The following is a 17,981-nucleotide window of genomic DNA, read 5'->3' on the forward strand; positions in this document are numbered from 1 at the left end:
GCTAAATCCCTTGGTCACAGTTGGTGGGCATTTGCGATGTGCCAAAGGACTAAGTGGTCAAGGTCATGCTGAGTCCCAGGCTCCTCTGGGAAACAGGGGCCCGTCAACCCTGTCTGCACTTCAATTTCTAGTTCCATTAACACCACACACGGACTCGACTCAGAAACAGCATGACGGCCGTCAAATCACGTCTCTCTCTTTCTCTCTACTTAGGATCATTTGAAGCAATGTCTCCATTGCAGGCCACCTTCGTAGAGGAGTTTTTTTTTTTTTAAGTGCCTACTTCTCGAGGCCACTCCTCTCCGTGCTCAGGTCATTCAGAAATGCCCTGAACGCCAGTGGGAGAACAGGAACGTGCGGCCCGGCCTGCGTCTGCCCCATCACACAAGGAGCTCAGTGTCTCTGGGCATCCCAGGAGTGGCTCTGGAGGCTTGGGGTGTTTATCTCCCTCTGGCAGCTGAGCTGCCTCCCGCTCCTTGAGCAGAGCAGTGGAATGCGGTGGAAGAGACCCAGACCTCCGGCCACCCAGATTAGAGAGTTTTGTGCTGAGGTCCCTATATGGTTGTGTTAGCCCGAACGCTGGGCCCAAGTCTGTCTTTGTTCCTTGTTTGGGAAGCCAGTGGGAGGGAAGCAGGCCAAGGGGCTATATAACCCTTCAGCGTTCAGCCTCCCCGAACACCACCCGGAGTGGAGGAGCCCAGCCGAGCCTCATCAGGGTAAGTGGCACCGACCCAGGGATGTGACTTCCAGATCCCAGCAGCTCTGATATTACTCAGTGCGACCAGACGTCATCGCCGGAGATCGGGTTGGGCTGGCACGCTCTGAAATTCCTGAATGAGCACGGCAGTAGAGAAATGATTGGAGCTCTTAGCCGCTAGTTATTCAACTTGAAAAACAAAGCGAAGGTGCTGTTGGGTGTGGGGGAGGAGGGCAAAAGGGAGATGAGACGGAATCCGTGTGTCACCTGGAGGATGTCTACATGCTAAATCAGCAGCCCAGATCTCGCAGGCGTTTCAGAGACGCAGACTAGTGATTTCCAGTAAATCACACGTTTATTTATTTTTGGACGCTGGAAACTCCAGCATTTGTTTGCGGTTAGGTTTGGTATGGGGACTTCTCACTGGACTGTGTTTTGTGTGTGTGCAGCGAGGGTGCCTGGAAGTGGGTTTTAGAAGCGAACAGAGAGCCTGCTTGCCTGGTCTTCGATGTTGACTCTGCGTGTTTGCTTCTGGGTTCCTAGGCTCTGATTGGTAGTGTCTGCTGTAGGAAAGGCACATCTCTTGAGAATGTCTGTGAATTTATGCCTCGGAATGTGCATTGCATGGTCCATTGGCCATTCGCAGCCAAGTACAGCAGGAAACCCACTGCATCTTTCTCTGTGAGTAAAGAGGGAGGGAGCACAGCGGCGAGCAGATGAGAGCTGCTCTGGTCTCAGCCTATGGGAAGTCGGCTTTGCATTTCTGTCTCCCCGGGAGAGGCAGGCAAGACTGCAGAGCCAGCCCTGCCTCCCCCAGGCTGAACTTCAACTTCGCTGTAAATCAGGGCTTGGCTGTTTCAGCCCGGACTGGGGTTTTCACACTGAGCTTTTCCTTCCATTTTGTGACCCTTGACTAAATATGGTTTGCATTTCAAGAGGGATGAGCTGGGAACTGCAGTGTTCTCCACTCCCCCACCGCCCCGCCCCGCCTTAACTACTCATTTTTGGCACAAAATGCACGAGAAACAGTTGGAGCAACCCCCCTGGTCAGGGGGCAGTTCCAAAAGCAGACACTCGAGTGTGTTTTACCTAATTAGGAAATGCTTTGCTCCAAATTGAGCTGCTCATTCAGGTTATAGATAAGGGCTGTAAATCACTGAGCCAGCTTCTTTCCTGGGACTCAGAGAATTCTTCTCCAATGACAGTGCTCATCCGAGAGATTAGAAAATCCCTTGTGGACTTTTTTTTTTTTGCCAAATAAAAACATATTTACTGAATTTTGAGATTTTTTTTTTCCTGCATGTGTTCTGACACTGGAGGATAATACTCTGCAGTATTATCCAAACACTCCCTTCAAGCCTGCCTGGCCAAGAAGAGACGTAGTAAGGACATCCTCTCGTCACGTTTTCAGAGTGTCCTACAGCCACATAATTCATCGCGTCTTCAACTCTTTTGGTTTGGAAAGTCTGCTTAACGCATCCCTGGGGGAGCCTACCTCTTGGAGCGGGCTGGCTCTCCCGTATGCCTCTGACTCTTACTGCCCTTTCAGTCTTGTCTCCTCTGCCTTTCTCACTTCTCCAGCTTCTTACTCTGCGAGGTCGGAAGCCTGATCACATAAATGCCGAATGGAATCCAGTTGGGAAGTTGGAATCCAGTCTGGGAAGGGAATCCAGTTGGAATCCAGTCTGGGAAGGGAAGGGATAGAGGGAAAGAGAGAGCCGTTGATCTGTTTCATTCTCCATTCTGACAAGTGGACTCCACAGGTCAAGGCTCTCCACGCTATGCCTGGGGGCAGTATGGGAAGCAAGCCAAGACTAGAGATACAGAGATCTGGATAATGAGGATAATTATATAATTATACTAATCATCATAACTTGAACATTTATTGAGAACTCATAATGTGTACGCCACTACAAATTATTTTCAGTGCTTTCTATAAAAAAAACCTAACCCCCCATCATAAGAACCCTGTATAGCATGGACTGATATTCTTGCTGTCTTACAGAGAAGAAAACTGTGATTGACAGATATTAAATAATTTACTAATTCACAGAGCTTCTGAGGGGTGGAGTCCGGACTCAAACCCGGATGGTCTGACTGCAGAGCCCAAGCCCATAATCATCATGCTCTGTTATCTCCGTGGTCCTAACTTCACCAGTGTTGGGAACCTGGACAGGTCACTTCAATTCATCGAGTCTTGATTTCCTTGTTTGTCAGTCAGAGAGAACAGTATCTGATCCAGATTGTAAAATGCGTGGCCTCAGCTGAGGTTCACACTCTTTGCAAAGGGTTACAGCGCATCTGGAAAGATACAGCATTGATTTCCTGGGAATGATCTAGAAGAACTCAATTACAAAGCATTTTTGTTGTTGCTGTTGTTGTCGTCGTTGTTTTTGATTTGTTTGTTTGTTTGTTTGTTTGCAAAACGTTTTTTTGGTGTTGTTATTTTTATTTTCTCACACCCCAGAAATTTCCTTAGAAGAATTGCCTTTCATATCTGGTTCTGGGTTTGTAGTGAGCTCACCAACTTACAAAAATCCTCCTCAGCTTGAAATCTTAAAATCTCAAACTGGAGCAGAGAACTGTGGGTGTCCCTCTCTTTAAAAGATATGTCCACCTAAGTCTGCTTGGAAAAATGGAAGGCATCTAAACTGAAAGTTAAGGGGCTAGCCAAAGGGACCTGATCTTGGATTCAGCTCTGCCTCCAGTGCCCTTGAGCAAAACATTTCCTCTGTATTTTCTCATTAATGGAAATGAGGGCAGTGAATGAAAACGGTCTCTCTAACAAACCTTCAATTTCCCAAATCTATAAAGTTGCTACTTTTGCTTCAACTTTTCAAATTTGGTGATAGGATCCAAGCATAGGAGTAGGATATTAAACATATTGTTTTATTACCAAAGAAGGCATGCTCAGCTTAGAAAATATGACAGGGCCCAGGGAAGATCATTAAAAACACCTACAAAGGGGTGCCTGGGTGGCTCACTTGGTTGAGTGACTGCCTTCGGCTCGGGTCATGCTCCCGGAGTACTGGTATCGAGTCCCGCCATCGGGCTCCCAGCTCCACAGGGAGTCTGCTTCCCCCTCTGATCTTCTCCTCTCTCGTGCTCTCTCTTACTGTCTCTCTCTCAAATAAATAAGTAAATCTTTTTAAAAAATCACTTTTTAAAGTAATACCCATCAATGTCTTCATAAATATAATTAATCTTTTTTCGATGCATAAAAATACATTTTTAAAATAGGATCATACGATGTTATTTTCTCTAATCAATTATTTTTACATGAAATATACTTCTTCCTGTCCTTTGCCTTTCCTAATGGCAGCAGGATATCCTACTACCCGATGTGCAATTTCTTAGACTTTCCCTCACATGGATGTTTAAGTTAGCTATGATTTTTATTAATGGAGAATAACTGTGGCCCCTAAAATTTAAAGCACTTTCTTTGAAAGTTTCAATTGGCTCTAATGTTTTTCCAAAGGTAAAACAACAGTTCTTGGGACCCAGAAGAGATTTCCCTTTTCAACACTTTACATTTAACATTTCAACTTCTCAGCATTTCCAGATTTTCCCATGCCGCCCACCCCTCAAAATCTACGTTGTCAAGAAAATATTTTTTTAATATTTTATTTATTTATTTGACAGACAGAGATCACAAGTAGGCAGAGGCAGGCAGGCAGAGAGAGAGGAGGAAGCAGGCTCCCTGCTGAGCAGAGAGCCCAATGCGGGGCTCCATCCCAGGACCCTGAGATCATGACCTGAGCCGAAGATAGAGGCTTTAACCCACTGAGCCACCCAGGTGCCCCTCAAGAAAATATTTTAACATGATAATCTATCCAGAGAAATGTGTTTGGGTTGATACAGACAGCAAATTCCAGAAACTTCTTTAACATATGATAAGTCACTTATCTGCATGAAGATCTGGTCTCCTAGTCTGATACTCCCCATCTGTGCTCTACACTTGTTCATTCATCCACTTGCTTGGTCATTCTTTTTTTTTTCTTTTTTTAAAGATTTTATTTATTCATTTGAGAGAGAGAGAGAGAGAGAGAGCCAGACAGAGAGAGAGAGCACAAGCAGGGGGAAGGGCAGAGGGAGAAGGAGACACCCTGCTGAACAGGGAGCCTAATGTGTGGCTCAACTCCAGGACCCCAAGATCATGACCCGAGCCAAAGGCAGCGCTTAACCCACTAAGCCATCCAGGTGCCCCCTGCTTGGTCATTCTTTAAAGTGCTTCTGAGCACACGTGATAAGCCAGGCACAGTGTTGGAGGTCAGTTGTATGAACATGGACTTCTGAATTGTGGCTTATAAAAAGCGTTCAGTCTAATTAAAGTACTTTGAAATAAATGCTGTGATAAGGGCCTGTGGTGTGCGCTCTAGGTGTACAGAGTAGGAGTGGTCAGTTAAGTGCCACGATCACTGGATAACAGCTGGGTGGGCTTCATCCCTGTTCCTGTAGGACCCTGTGAAGCAGCTCCATCAAAATGTGTGAAGAGGAGGACAGCACCGCCCTGGTGTGTGACAATGGCTCTGGGCTCTGTAAGGCCGGCTTTGCTGGGGACGATGCTCCCAGGGCTGTTTTCCCATCCATCGTGGGACGCCCCAGACACCAGGTAAGCACTACCGTACTACAATTATGGAATGTGATAAATATCGCTACATTGACAGTCCCATTACAAGATATAAATGTATCAAGATAACAGGTGTGCACCTTAAGCTTGCACAACGTTGTCCATCAAATGTATTCAATAAAACAAATTCTGATTGGAATAGAGAGAAATGGGGCGATAGGTTAGGTTGCTCTATTTCTGTGTGTCCGTGAGTATCCCCAGACTGTCTCTCATGGTCTCTCCAGAAATGATGTAACCTTGTTAAAAACAGACCTCTGACGATTGATGTCTAGGAATAAGTACGAATTTCATAGACCATGTAGACAGATTATCTGGTGGGTATCTATCGGACATAAAGTTAACCTTTTCTCACATTCCTTTTTGTCTCAGTACGATCATTATCATCATGAGAAATACTGTGAATTACCTAAGAGTGCAAACCACAGCCCCTCTTTGGAAGGAGATTAAAATAAACGCCTAGGTCACTCCCTCTCAAAGATCTTGATATTAGACGAAAGGAGGCTTTGCTGTCAAGTGCAATTTTACATATCTTAGGGGTTGGTGGCACATCCGTGGACAGCCACATGATAATTTTATAGAACATTATGTGTAAACAAAATGTTGGGGGCCGCCACCTTTCATCTTAGAAAGTCTCCTTCTGCATCAGCAATGTCTCTGCTTGTGGAGCCTGTCTGACTAATCTCCGTGGCTCTCAGTTTGGCATATAGTCGTATGAATAATAATAATAGCCACGTCCCATGAATGAAATCTGAAATCTGTCTCTTTGTTGAACTGCGTGCAATGGAGATATCCGTACAAACAGCTATTTATGGCTCTAATAGCAACAACTGTTTTTGCAATTCTGAAACAAGCACTCCGGTGCCATTTAAAATCCCAGCAACGACAATGTCCTTCTTCTTGGTTTTTTTTTTTAAGCTGCACTTAAATGATTAAAAATATACTTCCGACTAATTTAGGCAAGCATCTTAATGTTGATTGGTACGGATTTATCCATTAGAAATCAAGCACCGAGCTCTCGTTTGTCAATATAATGCTTTTGCTTATAATGGTTAGAAAATATTCACATCTCTTCTGTGGGCGACCGCTTTAACAGTATAGGTTCAAGGGTTAACAAGAGGCAAAGTGCCCTCTAACTAACATGTAAAATTTCATGCATTCATTTCACAAGTAATTCCTGAGCGATAAATACTTGCTGGGAAATTTGTTCTAATGGCAAACAAGACAAGGACAGTGTCTGCCCTAACAGAGCTCATTAAGAAACAGAGGAAATAAAAATATATAGTGTAAAGTTGCTTAACCCACAAGGCCTTCTGCTGTTTGGAGATGGATCAGGTCTGTTGCCAATCAGCTGAGGGATGTTGTTTAAGAGCAGAGCGACCAGACACAGAATATCAAGTCACTGAAACTAAAAGAGAACTTCCTCTCGCAATGATTTAACCCTTCGTGATTGGATCGGAATCAGTTCGCAAGTTCTGGGGGAGGCTGACTCAGGCTGTGTTGAATCTTTATAGGGAGTGATGGTGGGAATGGGACAAAAGGACAGCTACGTGGGTGACGAAGCACAGAGCAAAAGGGGAATCCTGACCTTGAAGTACCCCATAGAGCACGGCATCATCACCAACTGGGACGACATGGAAAAGGTACCGGGAACTTTTCTGTAGGTCGAGCCCTCAGGATGCATAATTTCCATGGCCCTGGTTCAAAAGATTTTGCTACGGTTGGGGAAAAAAAAATCCTGAAATGCTTCTTTGAAAAAAAAAAAAAATTCCCTGCCTAACAAGGTTTATAAACTAATTAGAGGGAGAGGGTTCTGCAGAGGAGAGCAGTAGTCCTTTGCCAGTGGTAGGAATTAACAGTCTCTTGGCTCAGTCAACTGGATTACCCCCCCAGGGAGGGCAGCCAGGAGAATCACCTCCCCTCCCACCCCCCCCAACCCCGCCCTCCCTGCTCTCACCAGCCTCGAGAAGGCTGTGCCTCCCAGTGGAGGAGAGGAGCCAGAGCAGCTCTGCCCGGCCCACGGCCCACGCTGGAAAGCTTTTCACCAATCACCCTGAACTGTTTCTTTTAAGTGTTTTAGTTTTCGCTCTAGAAGCGGGAGTCATGACATTGCACATTTGGTACATTGCTGAATGTTCCCCATTATACTGAAGCTCAAGCAACAGACACAAATTTTTAAATATTTTAGAAAGTACCTCTCTGTGTTGCATTAAGTGAATGCTTTATCTCCCAATTTAATATAAAAGAGTTTGTGGGAAGAGTTAAATCCTTGGATTTATTTATTTTTTTTAAGATTGAGGGGGTGGTGAATGAGGGTGGGAAGGGGAGGTGGGGGTGGGAGAGAGAATCTTTAGTAGGCTCCAAGTGCAGGGTTCCATCTCCCGACCCTAAGATCATGACCTGAGCTGAAATCAAGAGTCAGATACTTAACTGACCAAGCCACCCAGTGCCCCAAATCCTAGGATTTTAATGTTTATTATTAGGCATCATAGAAACAAGTGATTGGAGAAAAAGCAGACAGGCTAATGGGAAAATGACACTAATTTTTTTAATGTAGCAAAATATTAGAATCACAATATCTGGACTTTTATTTGTCAGTTCTCTACACACACACACATACACACACACACACGCATGCACACACACACTCACAAACTCATGCACGCACACACACACACACACACACACACACACACACACACAATCTCACCAGTTTAAAAGAAAATAGTATTGCGAGAATTTATCAGTAAAAATGCCAAGGACTCTACTTCCCTACTACAGCATTTCCTTAGGTTTGCTTTCTCTGAGATGCCGGATTTGGTTACGGTTGCAGTTTGCACGGAGGAGAAGGTATTAATGACAGTAGGAAACACTCTGAGAGTTCCTCCATGGAGATAGCAACATCTCAGAATGTACGCACCGAGAGAATTGGGAAGAATAAAGCATTTAATCATTTATAAAACTGAAATTTAAAATGAGGTTGGGAGAGAGGCTTGCCGAGGGGAGGGGTTGGTTGGTTGTTTTCTCAATGACATTTCGGCGTAACCACAGCATATAACATGACTTGTGGGATTTCTTGAACACTCTGCTACTTTTATCCCATCAAAGGAGTACAACTTTCAAGAACCTTCTTTCCTTTCTAGAAACCACAACTTCAGAACCAAAGACACTGGGACAAGATAAAGATTCTTTAAAGTCAGTTTGGCTTTTGTCAATTTATAAAAACTTTGGCAAGCAGTTCCTGTTTTGTTTTGTTTTGTGTCAGTTCTGGATGAATTTCATATTCCCAGTGCTAGCAAAGACTTTTTGGGCCCTTAAAAAGAATTAATTTAGCCCTTTTTACAATGGTCTGTTCTTCTTGGCATCGAGGACGTTCAACCACAAGGCAAACACACTCATGTCCAAAGTACCTCACACGAATGAGCTATCAGTGGACACAGGCTTTTTTCAAAGCATCTGAAGGTCAGATATCTGCCCACAAATGGAAGGTCCAGAGCGTGTCCACAAGGGCAGGCTTCTCCCAGCCCTGGAGACCAGAAAGGGGGATGGCAGGTGTGGAGACACAGACAGGGACACCTGTCTTCTTAGGATATGTTGTGGAGGGAAATTTCCCAAGAAGTATTAAAAATGGTACCTAGATTTTTCAGGTCAGTTTCATTCATCCATTCACGCATTCACTCGTTTACTCATTCACTCATTCACTCATTTACTTGTGAAACTAAATCATTTTCCCAGGAATATTAACTGAAGTGGTCATAGGGGAAAAGATATAGTTGGCGCCCGGCTGGCTCAGCCCAAAAAGTGTGAGACTCCTGATGTCGGGATGGTGAGTTCAAGCTCCACACTGGCCATAGTGAGGACTTTAAACAAAGGTATAGTTGAGTGATAATAATAATATTCATTCTGGGCCAGGCACTGGAGTGAATAGTAACTCTAGGGTTCTCACCAAGACAGACAAGTTATTTTCATACTACCGACGGTGAGATGAGCTGAGAAGGGTTAAAATTTGCCTTAGCTCGCACCACCAAGTAGTGGTTGAGCTGGGATTTGAATCTGGATTTGACGCTTGGGCCTGTGCCCTTAGCCACTACGCCGTCCTGCCCCCCTGACCTGGGTCTGGGTTTTTGCTGAGTCACTTCCTCAAGGTGAATCCTTGGGTAAGTTACTCACAGTCTTTGAGCTTCAGTGTCTGTGTCAGTAAAAACATGGACATTTGGTGAGTGCTTGTAACGTACGATTTGGTCCTAGTTTCATGTAGCTCATTCTGGTCCCTTTTTGGGGGTCCGCAGCCCCCCACAACATCACCTCATTGTGTTTCTCCTCGGCCCCCGCTAGATCTGGCACCATTCCTTCTACAATGAGCTTCGTGTTGCCCCTGAGGAGCATCCAACCCTACTCACCGAGGCGCCCCTGAACCCCAAGGCCAACCGGGAGAAGATGACCCAGGTAAAGAGCCACTCCAGGATCCAGCACTCTGGGGTTTGGGTCAAGTCCTGTTTGAAAGGCGTGGGGCAGGAGAGCAGAGAGGGGGCCCAGTCCAGCAGTCTCCTCACAGACCAACAACTTCCCGGGAACCTGGGGATTCCCAAGGACAGAAACATCATGATGTTACTCACTCCCTTAGGGCAGGAACGGCCCCTTGACTCCAGAAGCAATAGGAAATTAGAATATGTAATGGAAAAGGCTGGGTGTGTTAGGTTACAAACCTGGAAGGAGAAATCATTTCAAAATGTGGGTTAACATCCAGCGGGAATCTGTCGCTTCTCAGCTTCACGAGCTTAATGAATCCCCTTAATTTCTTGGGTTCCTGGCCTCCTTGTCCATGTGTCTCGGGAATAAGACTAGTACTATTATTTTTCAAAGTGTTGATGTGAAGAATAATGGGGCAAAATGTCAGATGTGCTTGGCAGTGCCTGATACAAGATATGTTCAACAATAATAGTTTTTACTGTCATTATTGTGACTTGTGTGATGCTCAGAGACCTTAGGGTAGGAGATCACCCATTCCACCGGGCAGACAAGGCTTCCAGTTTGGATGAGCTACCAAACAGAAGCATCCAATGTCAGCTTAACGCTTGCTCTACTGAAGCTCTGGGTTAAGCATTTCACCTGCATTGTCTCTTTAAACCTGAACAAGGTGAAGCAGTTTGTAATCTTTAAATGAAGAGTTAGAGAAGTGGTTATATAATGAGATATTTGATTACATAAACGAGCAATTCAAGGATCACGTACAAGGGGTGACTACCGCAAGGTCATATAGCTCAAAGCAGCAGAGCCTGGAACAGACTTGGGATCTTTTGAGATCAATAAATGTATATACTCAGGACCTTTTCCTCAGAAGAGCTCTTGGCACTTACACCAACACATGGGCGGTCATTCTCTGCAGGGGGACACCTGTGCCCCTGGCAGTCCCTCCACGTGGCGAGCTATGTCATTTCTGATGGGTGTTCTTGTCCCTGGGAATGGTGTGGGGGTGGAAGAACAGTTGGGAATCATGGCTGTCTAGCAAACGACATGAGATGTTCTGGCGGATAGACCAGGCAGGGTTTGGCAGGTGGAGAAGGGGAGGCCCATGGGCATCTCTGTGTGCATCACCTTCTCAGCTGTGACCTGCAGCGGCTCTGGTCTTGTCCCTAGACTGCATGAACTGAGGCACTGGCCTTCATATAGGGCCCTGCGCTTCCAGGGGGCGTGTCTCGTCTTCCAGGATCAAGGTCCCTTCTGTTGAAGCCAAAGTGGTCTTGGATTCTCAGGCTGACATTGACCCAGCAACTCCATGAGAAAGTGGAACAGACGGAACAGGAACCTCAGACAATTCACGGAACTGGGCTTGTTCCCAACCGGTCGGGGCTTCTGGTCCAAGGTGTCCTTCTGTAGAACAGAGAAGTCCAAGCCTGAAAGTCATCTTTTCTTTGTCTTTGGCTTTAGTACCATTAGTCCGTCCTAGGTTGCTCACAGTGGAGCTCGCCTAGTCCAGACTCCTCCGTGTACAGTTGAGACACCAGGAAGGATGCCTGCAGCGGTCGGCTGATAGGCTGGCAAGCTCTCCAAGGTCTCGTGGGAGCCAGGGCCAGCCCCTGTGTACCCCCACCCCTCCCGGGTGTGCACTGCCCCTCTCCCTCCCTGCACACTCAGGGCACCGTGCCCTCTGCCCTGAGCCAGGCGGGTACGGCTGTGTTCCGAGCCCACCTGCAGGGGACGCTTTCTTGACCATTCTTGCCAAGACTGGTCACATCCCTAATGTAGCTCTTTGGCTTGCTTTGCAGATTATGTTTGAGACTTTCAACGTCCCGGCCATGTATGTGGCTATCCAGGCAGTACTGTCCCTCTACGCATCTGGCCGCACGACCGGTAGGTGGGAGCCCAGATTGGGTGCACCGTCCATGATGGGCTTTGACGATTGTAAACATGGAGTTTGGATGGACTTGGGGTGGGGTGGGTAGCTAGACCAGACAGGGCTAATCCCGGCCCTGAGAAAGGCCTTCTTCCCACCTTAAAAAATAAGCCCTCGAGCTCTATTTCCAGCAGGCCTTTCTCTCTCTCTCTCTTCCTGCTCTTTCTCTATCTTCCCCAAGCCCTGTCCTGCTCGTACCATGCTGTCACATGCTTTCTCTCTTCTCTTTCAAATCAGAGGCTCAGAAACTCCCTTCCGCTCGCCCAGGTGCCCGCCCCCACCAACACACCTGCTGCCATGGTGACTTTCTTTGTGCCCATTTGTTCCCCAGGCATCGTGCTGGACTCCGGAGACGGGGTCACCCACAACGTGCCCATCTATGAGGGCTACGCCCTGCCACACGCCATCATGCGTCTGGACCTGGCCGGCCGCGACCTCACTGACTACCTCATGAAGATTCTGACCGAGCGTGGCTACTCCTTCGTGACGACAGGTGAGGCGGGCAGGGGTGAGGGCCGGGGGGCGAAGGGGCCACGTCTCTTCACAGTGACATCCAGGACCCTGGGGACCATCCACGGAGGCGATGGGAGGAGACCATGTGGGTGGCAAGGCTTGATTTCAATGCCCAAACCAGGCACAGCCCCTTTTTCGCTCTAAGTGATGAGACAGTTTCCTCGAGAAGAACAGTGAGAACCTCTAGGAGGACAGCTAAGTGGGGGCCTATCACTTGGACATTTTTTTAACCTCCTCCATTCACAAGTAGGACACTGAGAGGGCAGAGACAGGGGACAACATCGGGCAGTGTTTGCCAGGGGCCCAGGGTGTTGCTCTTGGAGACACCAGGGGAGGGCCAGGGGAGGGTCGGGGCCCAGTCCTGCCACTCACCAGCAAGGTGACCCAACCTCACCAAACCACAGTCTCCTCCTCTGTAGAATGGGGAGGGTCACCCCCGCACGACTGTCATATTGAACGACACCAAGCACGCGGAGCTCCTGGCACTGAGTAATTCCGCATCTGTAGGTCAGTAAGCCGTAATCGTTAGCTAGTCTGAAGACCAGCCCAGCAGCAAGCTGTTCAGAGGTCTTCGGCTTCCAAGCACCTGCCGCCCGTCTGCATCCGCCAGCGGCGTCCTCGATGTCCATGGTCCTGGCTGCCTGCCCTCCCCACAGCGATCTGGTGGTGTCCACACATTTCCGTGTCTGGACATACCTGAGGTTTATTATAGACCCCGAGCTTGAGCCCTGTGGATGTTAAAGTTTCTGGGGTAGGGAGCTGAATTCCTTCCTACGTTGCTCTTTTGCTCCCTACAAAGAACCCCAGGTGATCTCCAAAAGGCTGCGGGGGGCCTAGGTGGAACCAATAGGTTAGAAGTTCAGCCTGCAGGAATCCGAGGAGTACTTGCTGCCCCCACCCCCCCCCTCGCTGTGCACCATGGAGCCCCCTGGGCCAGGACCGGGCCTGAGCCAGGGCCTGTCTCCTTCTGGAAGGAAATGAATATACCAGTGGTGTGACCTGGGACCTACATGGGCTGGTCAGCATGGGTCTCTGGAGCTTTTTGAAAACCGGGGGGGCATCGGGGCTCCTGGGTGGCTCAGTGGGTTAAAGCCTCTGCCTTCGGCTCAGGTCATGATCCCAGGGTCATGGGATCGAGCCCCTTGTCGGGCTCTCTGCTCAGTGGGGAGCCTGCTTCCTCCTCTCTCTCTGCCTGCCTCTCTGCTTACTTGTGATCTGTCTGTCAAATAAATAGATAAAAATTAAAAAAAAAAAAAAGAAAGAAAACCGTGGGGGCCTCAAAGCATGAGACTTCTTGGACAACTGAAAACCCCATATAATGAACTATTTTACAACAAGCGTAACAGAGAGTGAATAGTTAATCCTGAAAAAAAAGTCCCACATGTTTCATGCAGAAGGACGCCTGTAGCTAGCTCCTTTTCTTCCCGTCATGTTTTCCAGACAGTATTTTCCCCTCTGTTAGGGACAGAAGGGGCTCCCTCGTGGGCCTGTAGTTTAATTGGCATCACGGATTTGGGGTTGCAGATCAAACTTATGCACGTTTTTGAAGGCACCCATATTGGGGGCGATGCTGAAGGGAGGCGGGGGGGTTTTCACTGCCTGTCGCAAACCTGCATGTTTGCGTTTTGCCAGCCGAGCGCGAGATCGTGCGCGACATCAAGGAGAAGCTGTGCTACGTGGCTCTGGACTTCGAAAACGAGATGGCCACAGCTGCGTCGTCCTCTTCCCTCGAGAAGAGCTACGAGCTGCCCGACGGGCAGGTGATCACCATCGGGAACGAGCGCTTCCGCTGCCCGGAGACCCTGTTCCAGCCCTCCTTCATCGGTAGGCTTCAGCGTCCCCTCCCTGGGCAGGGGGGGAGCACCCTAGTCCCCCGAATCCAGCCAGCTCTTGGCTCTCAGCACCCTTCTGCATGTAGGCACAAGGGCCAGGGGCCACAAGACCAAATGCATTTCTAAACCAGGGCAAGGAAGAGAGTGTCAGATTTCTAGGGAGAGCAGAAGGCCAGGAAAGGAGGTTTCTTTCTAAGCCAACATGGTCCATGCTGTAGTCAAGCCCAAAGCCTCCTTGGTGTGGAGGGGTATGGTGAAAAAAGTCAGATGCTCCCTGTGCTGAGGACACAGGAGCCATGGATGGGTGGGAAGGATAGGCTGAATGCTGAGACTGTGGAAGGAGTGCGGGGGTGGGGAGAGGAAACCCAAGAGCTTGTTCCTGCATTAGCACTGACCTTGGACAAAGGTTAGCCTGATTGTTTACAGAGGGTGGGCTCTTGGAGGGGTGAGCCCGGGCTTGGGTCGGATGAAGCACCTCCCTGGGCTTCGGCACCCTTCAGCTTTTAGGGGCGCTGGCAAGGGAGCAGGCAATGAGAGACTTGGGGTTGTCCCGAGCAACAGCTGCTCTCGCTGGCTCTGTAGGAGCCTCCTGCGGGGAGCCTAAGGCTCTGCCCCCCAGCGAAGTGATATTGTAGCCCTTGCCCCCCGGAGGCGCCGTGGCAAGGCTTCCCCACTAGATGAGAGGTGGGAGAGCGTGGAGACCATCAGGACAGGCAGTGCCCACACCGCGATGCCTGCCTAGCTTCCGTCCAGGCTCAGACCCTCCAGTAGCTCACGCTGCTTTTCCAGTCTGCCCTGGGTTTTGTCCTCCACCCCTGCAAGGATCATGACCTGTGTCTCCTTTGCAGGAATGGAGTCCGCTGGCATCCATGAAACCACCTACAACAGTATCATGAAGTGTGACATTGACATCAGGAAGGACCTCTATGCTAACAACGTCCTCTCAGGGGGCACCACCATGTACCCCGGCATTGCTGACCGCATGCAGAAGGAGATCACAGCGCTGGCCCCCAGCACCATGAAGATCAAGGTAAGGTTCAGGGTCGGGGCCACAGCTGCCGGCGGTGATGCCAACCCATCACCAGACGCAACGGGCTCTCGGAGGCCACGTTGTACTCACGTGTGCTCATGGTTTCCAAGGTTAAGCAGTGGGTCCACATCCACAAGTTCCACCCTTTATAGGGTGTAAGTCAGTCCAGTTCATCAGAGAAGCTAAATTATTTGGCACAAAATTTCACCTATAATCATCCTTGGCCATCAGCGACTTTTAGGAGTGAAGTTCAACAGAGCTCCCCACATGGGCATATGCCTTTATTTTTCTATTAAGATATAACTCACACATAACGTTATGTTAGTTTCAGGTGTACAACCTTAATTCAATATTTGCCTCTATTGTGAAACGATTCCAACAGTAAGTCTAGATGATTTCCATCGTACCTCTTAAAAATATACATTGCGTCATTTTCCCCATCACAGAAATCGTGCATCTCACACACAGAACATTACCAAAAATCAGACGAGCCAGACCTGTTTCCGAAGAGGTTTAAATGTTGTAGATTCTATCCCATGTGCTCTTTTTCCACTGCCAACCCTGATCGCAGCTCTGTGGCCAAGAATTAGAGTCGGATCTCCGGCTCTCTGTCTGGCCTTTTGATCTAGGTGCTCAGAAGTGCAGAATCCCTCCAGGATGACCAAGTTCAGTCTCCGAGCCACCAAAGACCCTTCTATTATGTGTGTGCACTCCCAGTCATGGGAACTCAGAGATGAAACAGACAGTTCTTTGGAGGCAAACTGACAGGTACCTAGAGACTTCTCCAAAGCTGTTTTCCCACTCTGAAGTCAGAAGCCATGCTGGGACTCTCTAACCCATGTCCAAGGGAGCGGAAGAGAGGACACTTGTGTGCAAACCACACATATGGGAAGTATTCAGACACATTCTCTGTTACTTGCACTCCCTTGTCGTTTTTTGAAAAGGGTTTGTAGGTAACAGAGAGATAGATAGACCGGAGTTCTCTGCCTGCACTGCAGGCTCTGAAAGACTGTATGGTGAGAGGAGAGACTCTTTCCTAAGGTTGGTGTTTCTTGGATGCTCCTCTGATCGGCCGTCTCCCCCTTACTCCCACATGGGGTGGCCGGGAGGAGAGACATGCAAGCAGCTCTGGTCAGTGAACGCACTGACAAAGCCTGCCCAGGTGGGGGTGTGTTACGCGACCAGAGCTGGCCGGTTCCTGCTTACCCAAACCTCGCTTCTTGAATAACAAGAATGCGGAACTTGTGACTCCCGTCGGGGGAGAGAAAACCCGTTAAAAAATCTGGGGCCGTAAGGTGATGACTTCAGGGAAAACTCAAACTGGATGGTGGTGGTTATAGGAACTCTGCACTGTATTTGTCACCTTTCTGTCCATCTAGAATTACCCCCACAGGATAAGGTTGTTTCTAAAACAAAATGAAACAAAACAAAACCACACCTGGGAGAGGTCCAGGTTTGAATATTGGGTCTGATGGGAGCACAACCAGTGTGACCTAATGTCAGTTACTTAAATCTCTCTCAGACTCTGTTTCCCCATGTGTAACATGGGGCTAATTCAACACTCTCTAAACTGGTTTGAGGTAATATGTGTAAAACTCTTAGCATCATGTTAAGCACATAGTACGTGCTCAGTAAATATCAGCTACTTGTATGAAAAATACATGTTCGGGGGACCTGGGTGGCTCCATCTTTAAGCATCTGCCTTCAGCTCAGGTCATGATCCCAGGGTCCTGGGTTCAAAACCCACATCAGGCTCCCTGTTCAGTGAGGAGCCTGCTTCTCCCTCTCCCACTCCCCAGCTTGTGTTCCCTCTTTTGCTGTGTCTCTCTCTGTCAAATAAATAAATAGAATCTTTTTTAAAAAAAGAAAAATACACATTCAAACAGAGCTTGGGGAATAGACAGGAATTAAACCTTTTCACCGTGGTTTCGGAAATACCTTGTCTTTTTGCCCAAGTGTCCATATTTGTCTGTACCCAAGTATTCCAGTCAGGAGTGGCGTTGGGAATTTGCTCCACCATAGCTATGTTTTGGGGTTCCTGCAGGTAGAAGGGACCCCTATCCTGAGTAATTTCTCTCTGCTTCTAAACCATTCAGTTATTTAAGGAACATTAGCATGGCCTGCATGTCAGTCCTGGGTAGCAGGGAGAGCCAGACAGGGCAACTTACTGGGACCTACCCCAGGGAAATGTCATCCAACAGGGGACCCTGAGCACCCCCAGTGTGAAACAGTGCATCTCAATAGACTTAAAGAGGTGGAAGGAGGCAGAGTCTAAATTCAGTGGTTGCCTCCCTTGGCTTAGGGTGGGGTTAGGGCCAGGCATCCGACGGCCAAGACTGTCCCCGCTGTCCACGGAACTCCAGCGAGGTCCACCCAGTCTGGACCCTGGGGGGATGCCCGGCCCTGTCCTAGTGCTCTAACGGCCTTTCTTTCTCATCCCGGCCAACAGATCATCGCCCCTCCGGAGCGCAAGTACTCTGTCTGGATCGGCGGCTCCATCCTGGCCTCCCTGTCCACCTTCCAGCAGATGTGGATCAGCAAACAGGAATACGACGAGGCCGGGCCCTCCATTGTCCACCGCAAATGCTTCTAAAACACGCCCTTGCTCTCTGTCTCTGGCACACAACTGTGAATGTTATGTGGAGTAATGCCTTCAATTCTTTTCCAAATCATTCCTAACCAAAGCTCTGACTTGTTACCTACCTGTTTTTTAATAAATCTGAAATATGTTACTGGTTACCTGCAGTCTTGGCTTCTCCTGGGCCCCTTGTGGCTCACCTGCTTTTGTAGGTGGGCCAGTGGCTCCCCCTGGTGGTGGATCCTGGGACACGACACGGCTAGGCCGGGCTCGCTCACACTAACCTGGCAAGTTCGGAGCAAATGCTGTC

The 17,981-nt window shown here is 48.4% G+C and overlaps 1 protein-coding gene across 1 annotated transcript; it reads left to right on the forward strand.

The window, feature by feature from the left end:
- Positions 1–478: 478 nt before the first annotated feature.
- LOC111144833 (actin, alpha 2, smooth muscle, aorta) lies at positions 479–17,832 on the forward strand. Its single transcript, XM_022499351.1, has 9 exons — positions 479–716; positions 5,156–5,309; positions 6,839–6,967; positions 9,660–9,770; positions 11,591–11,675; positions 12,050–12,211; positions 13,864–14,055; positions 14,912–15,093; positions 17,543–17,832. Exons 2-9 carry the CDS (start codon positions 5,181–5,183, stop codon positions 17,684–17,686), a joined length of 1,134 nt encoding a protein of 377 aa, XP_022355059.1. The 5' UTR covers positions 479–716; positions 5,156–5,180; the 3' UTR covers positions 17,687–17,832.
- Positions 17,833–17,981: the final 149 nt, after the last annotated feature.

This window comes from Enhydra lutris, unplaced genomic scaffold (assembly GCF_002288905.1).
Source record: "Enhydra lutris kenyoni isolate GAN:26980312 unplaced genomic scaffold, ASM228890v2 scaffoldscaffold12, whole genome shotgun sequence".
Taxonomy (NCBI): domain Eukaryota; kingdom Metazoa; phylum Chordata; class Mammalia; order Carnivora; family Mustelidae; genus Enhydra; species Enhydra lutris.

Bases quoted from the DNA above. Each gene is read 5' to 3' on its own strand.
- LOC111144833 (XM_022499351.1), top strand. From the start codon at position 5,181: ATGTGTGAAGAGGAGGACAGCACCGCCCTGGTGTGTGACAATGGCTCT. The intron at 9,771-11,590 runs GTAAAGAGCCAC...CTTGCTTTGCAG, and splicing joins ACCGGGAGAAGATGACCCAG to ATTATGTTTGAGACTTTCAA. The intron at 15,094-17,542 runs GTAAGGTTCAGG...CCCGGCCAACAG, and splicing joins CCAGCACCATGAAGATCAAG to ATCATCGCCCCTCCGGAGCG.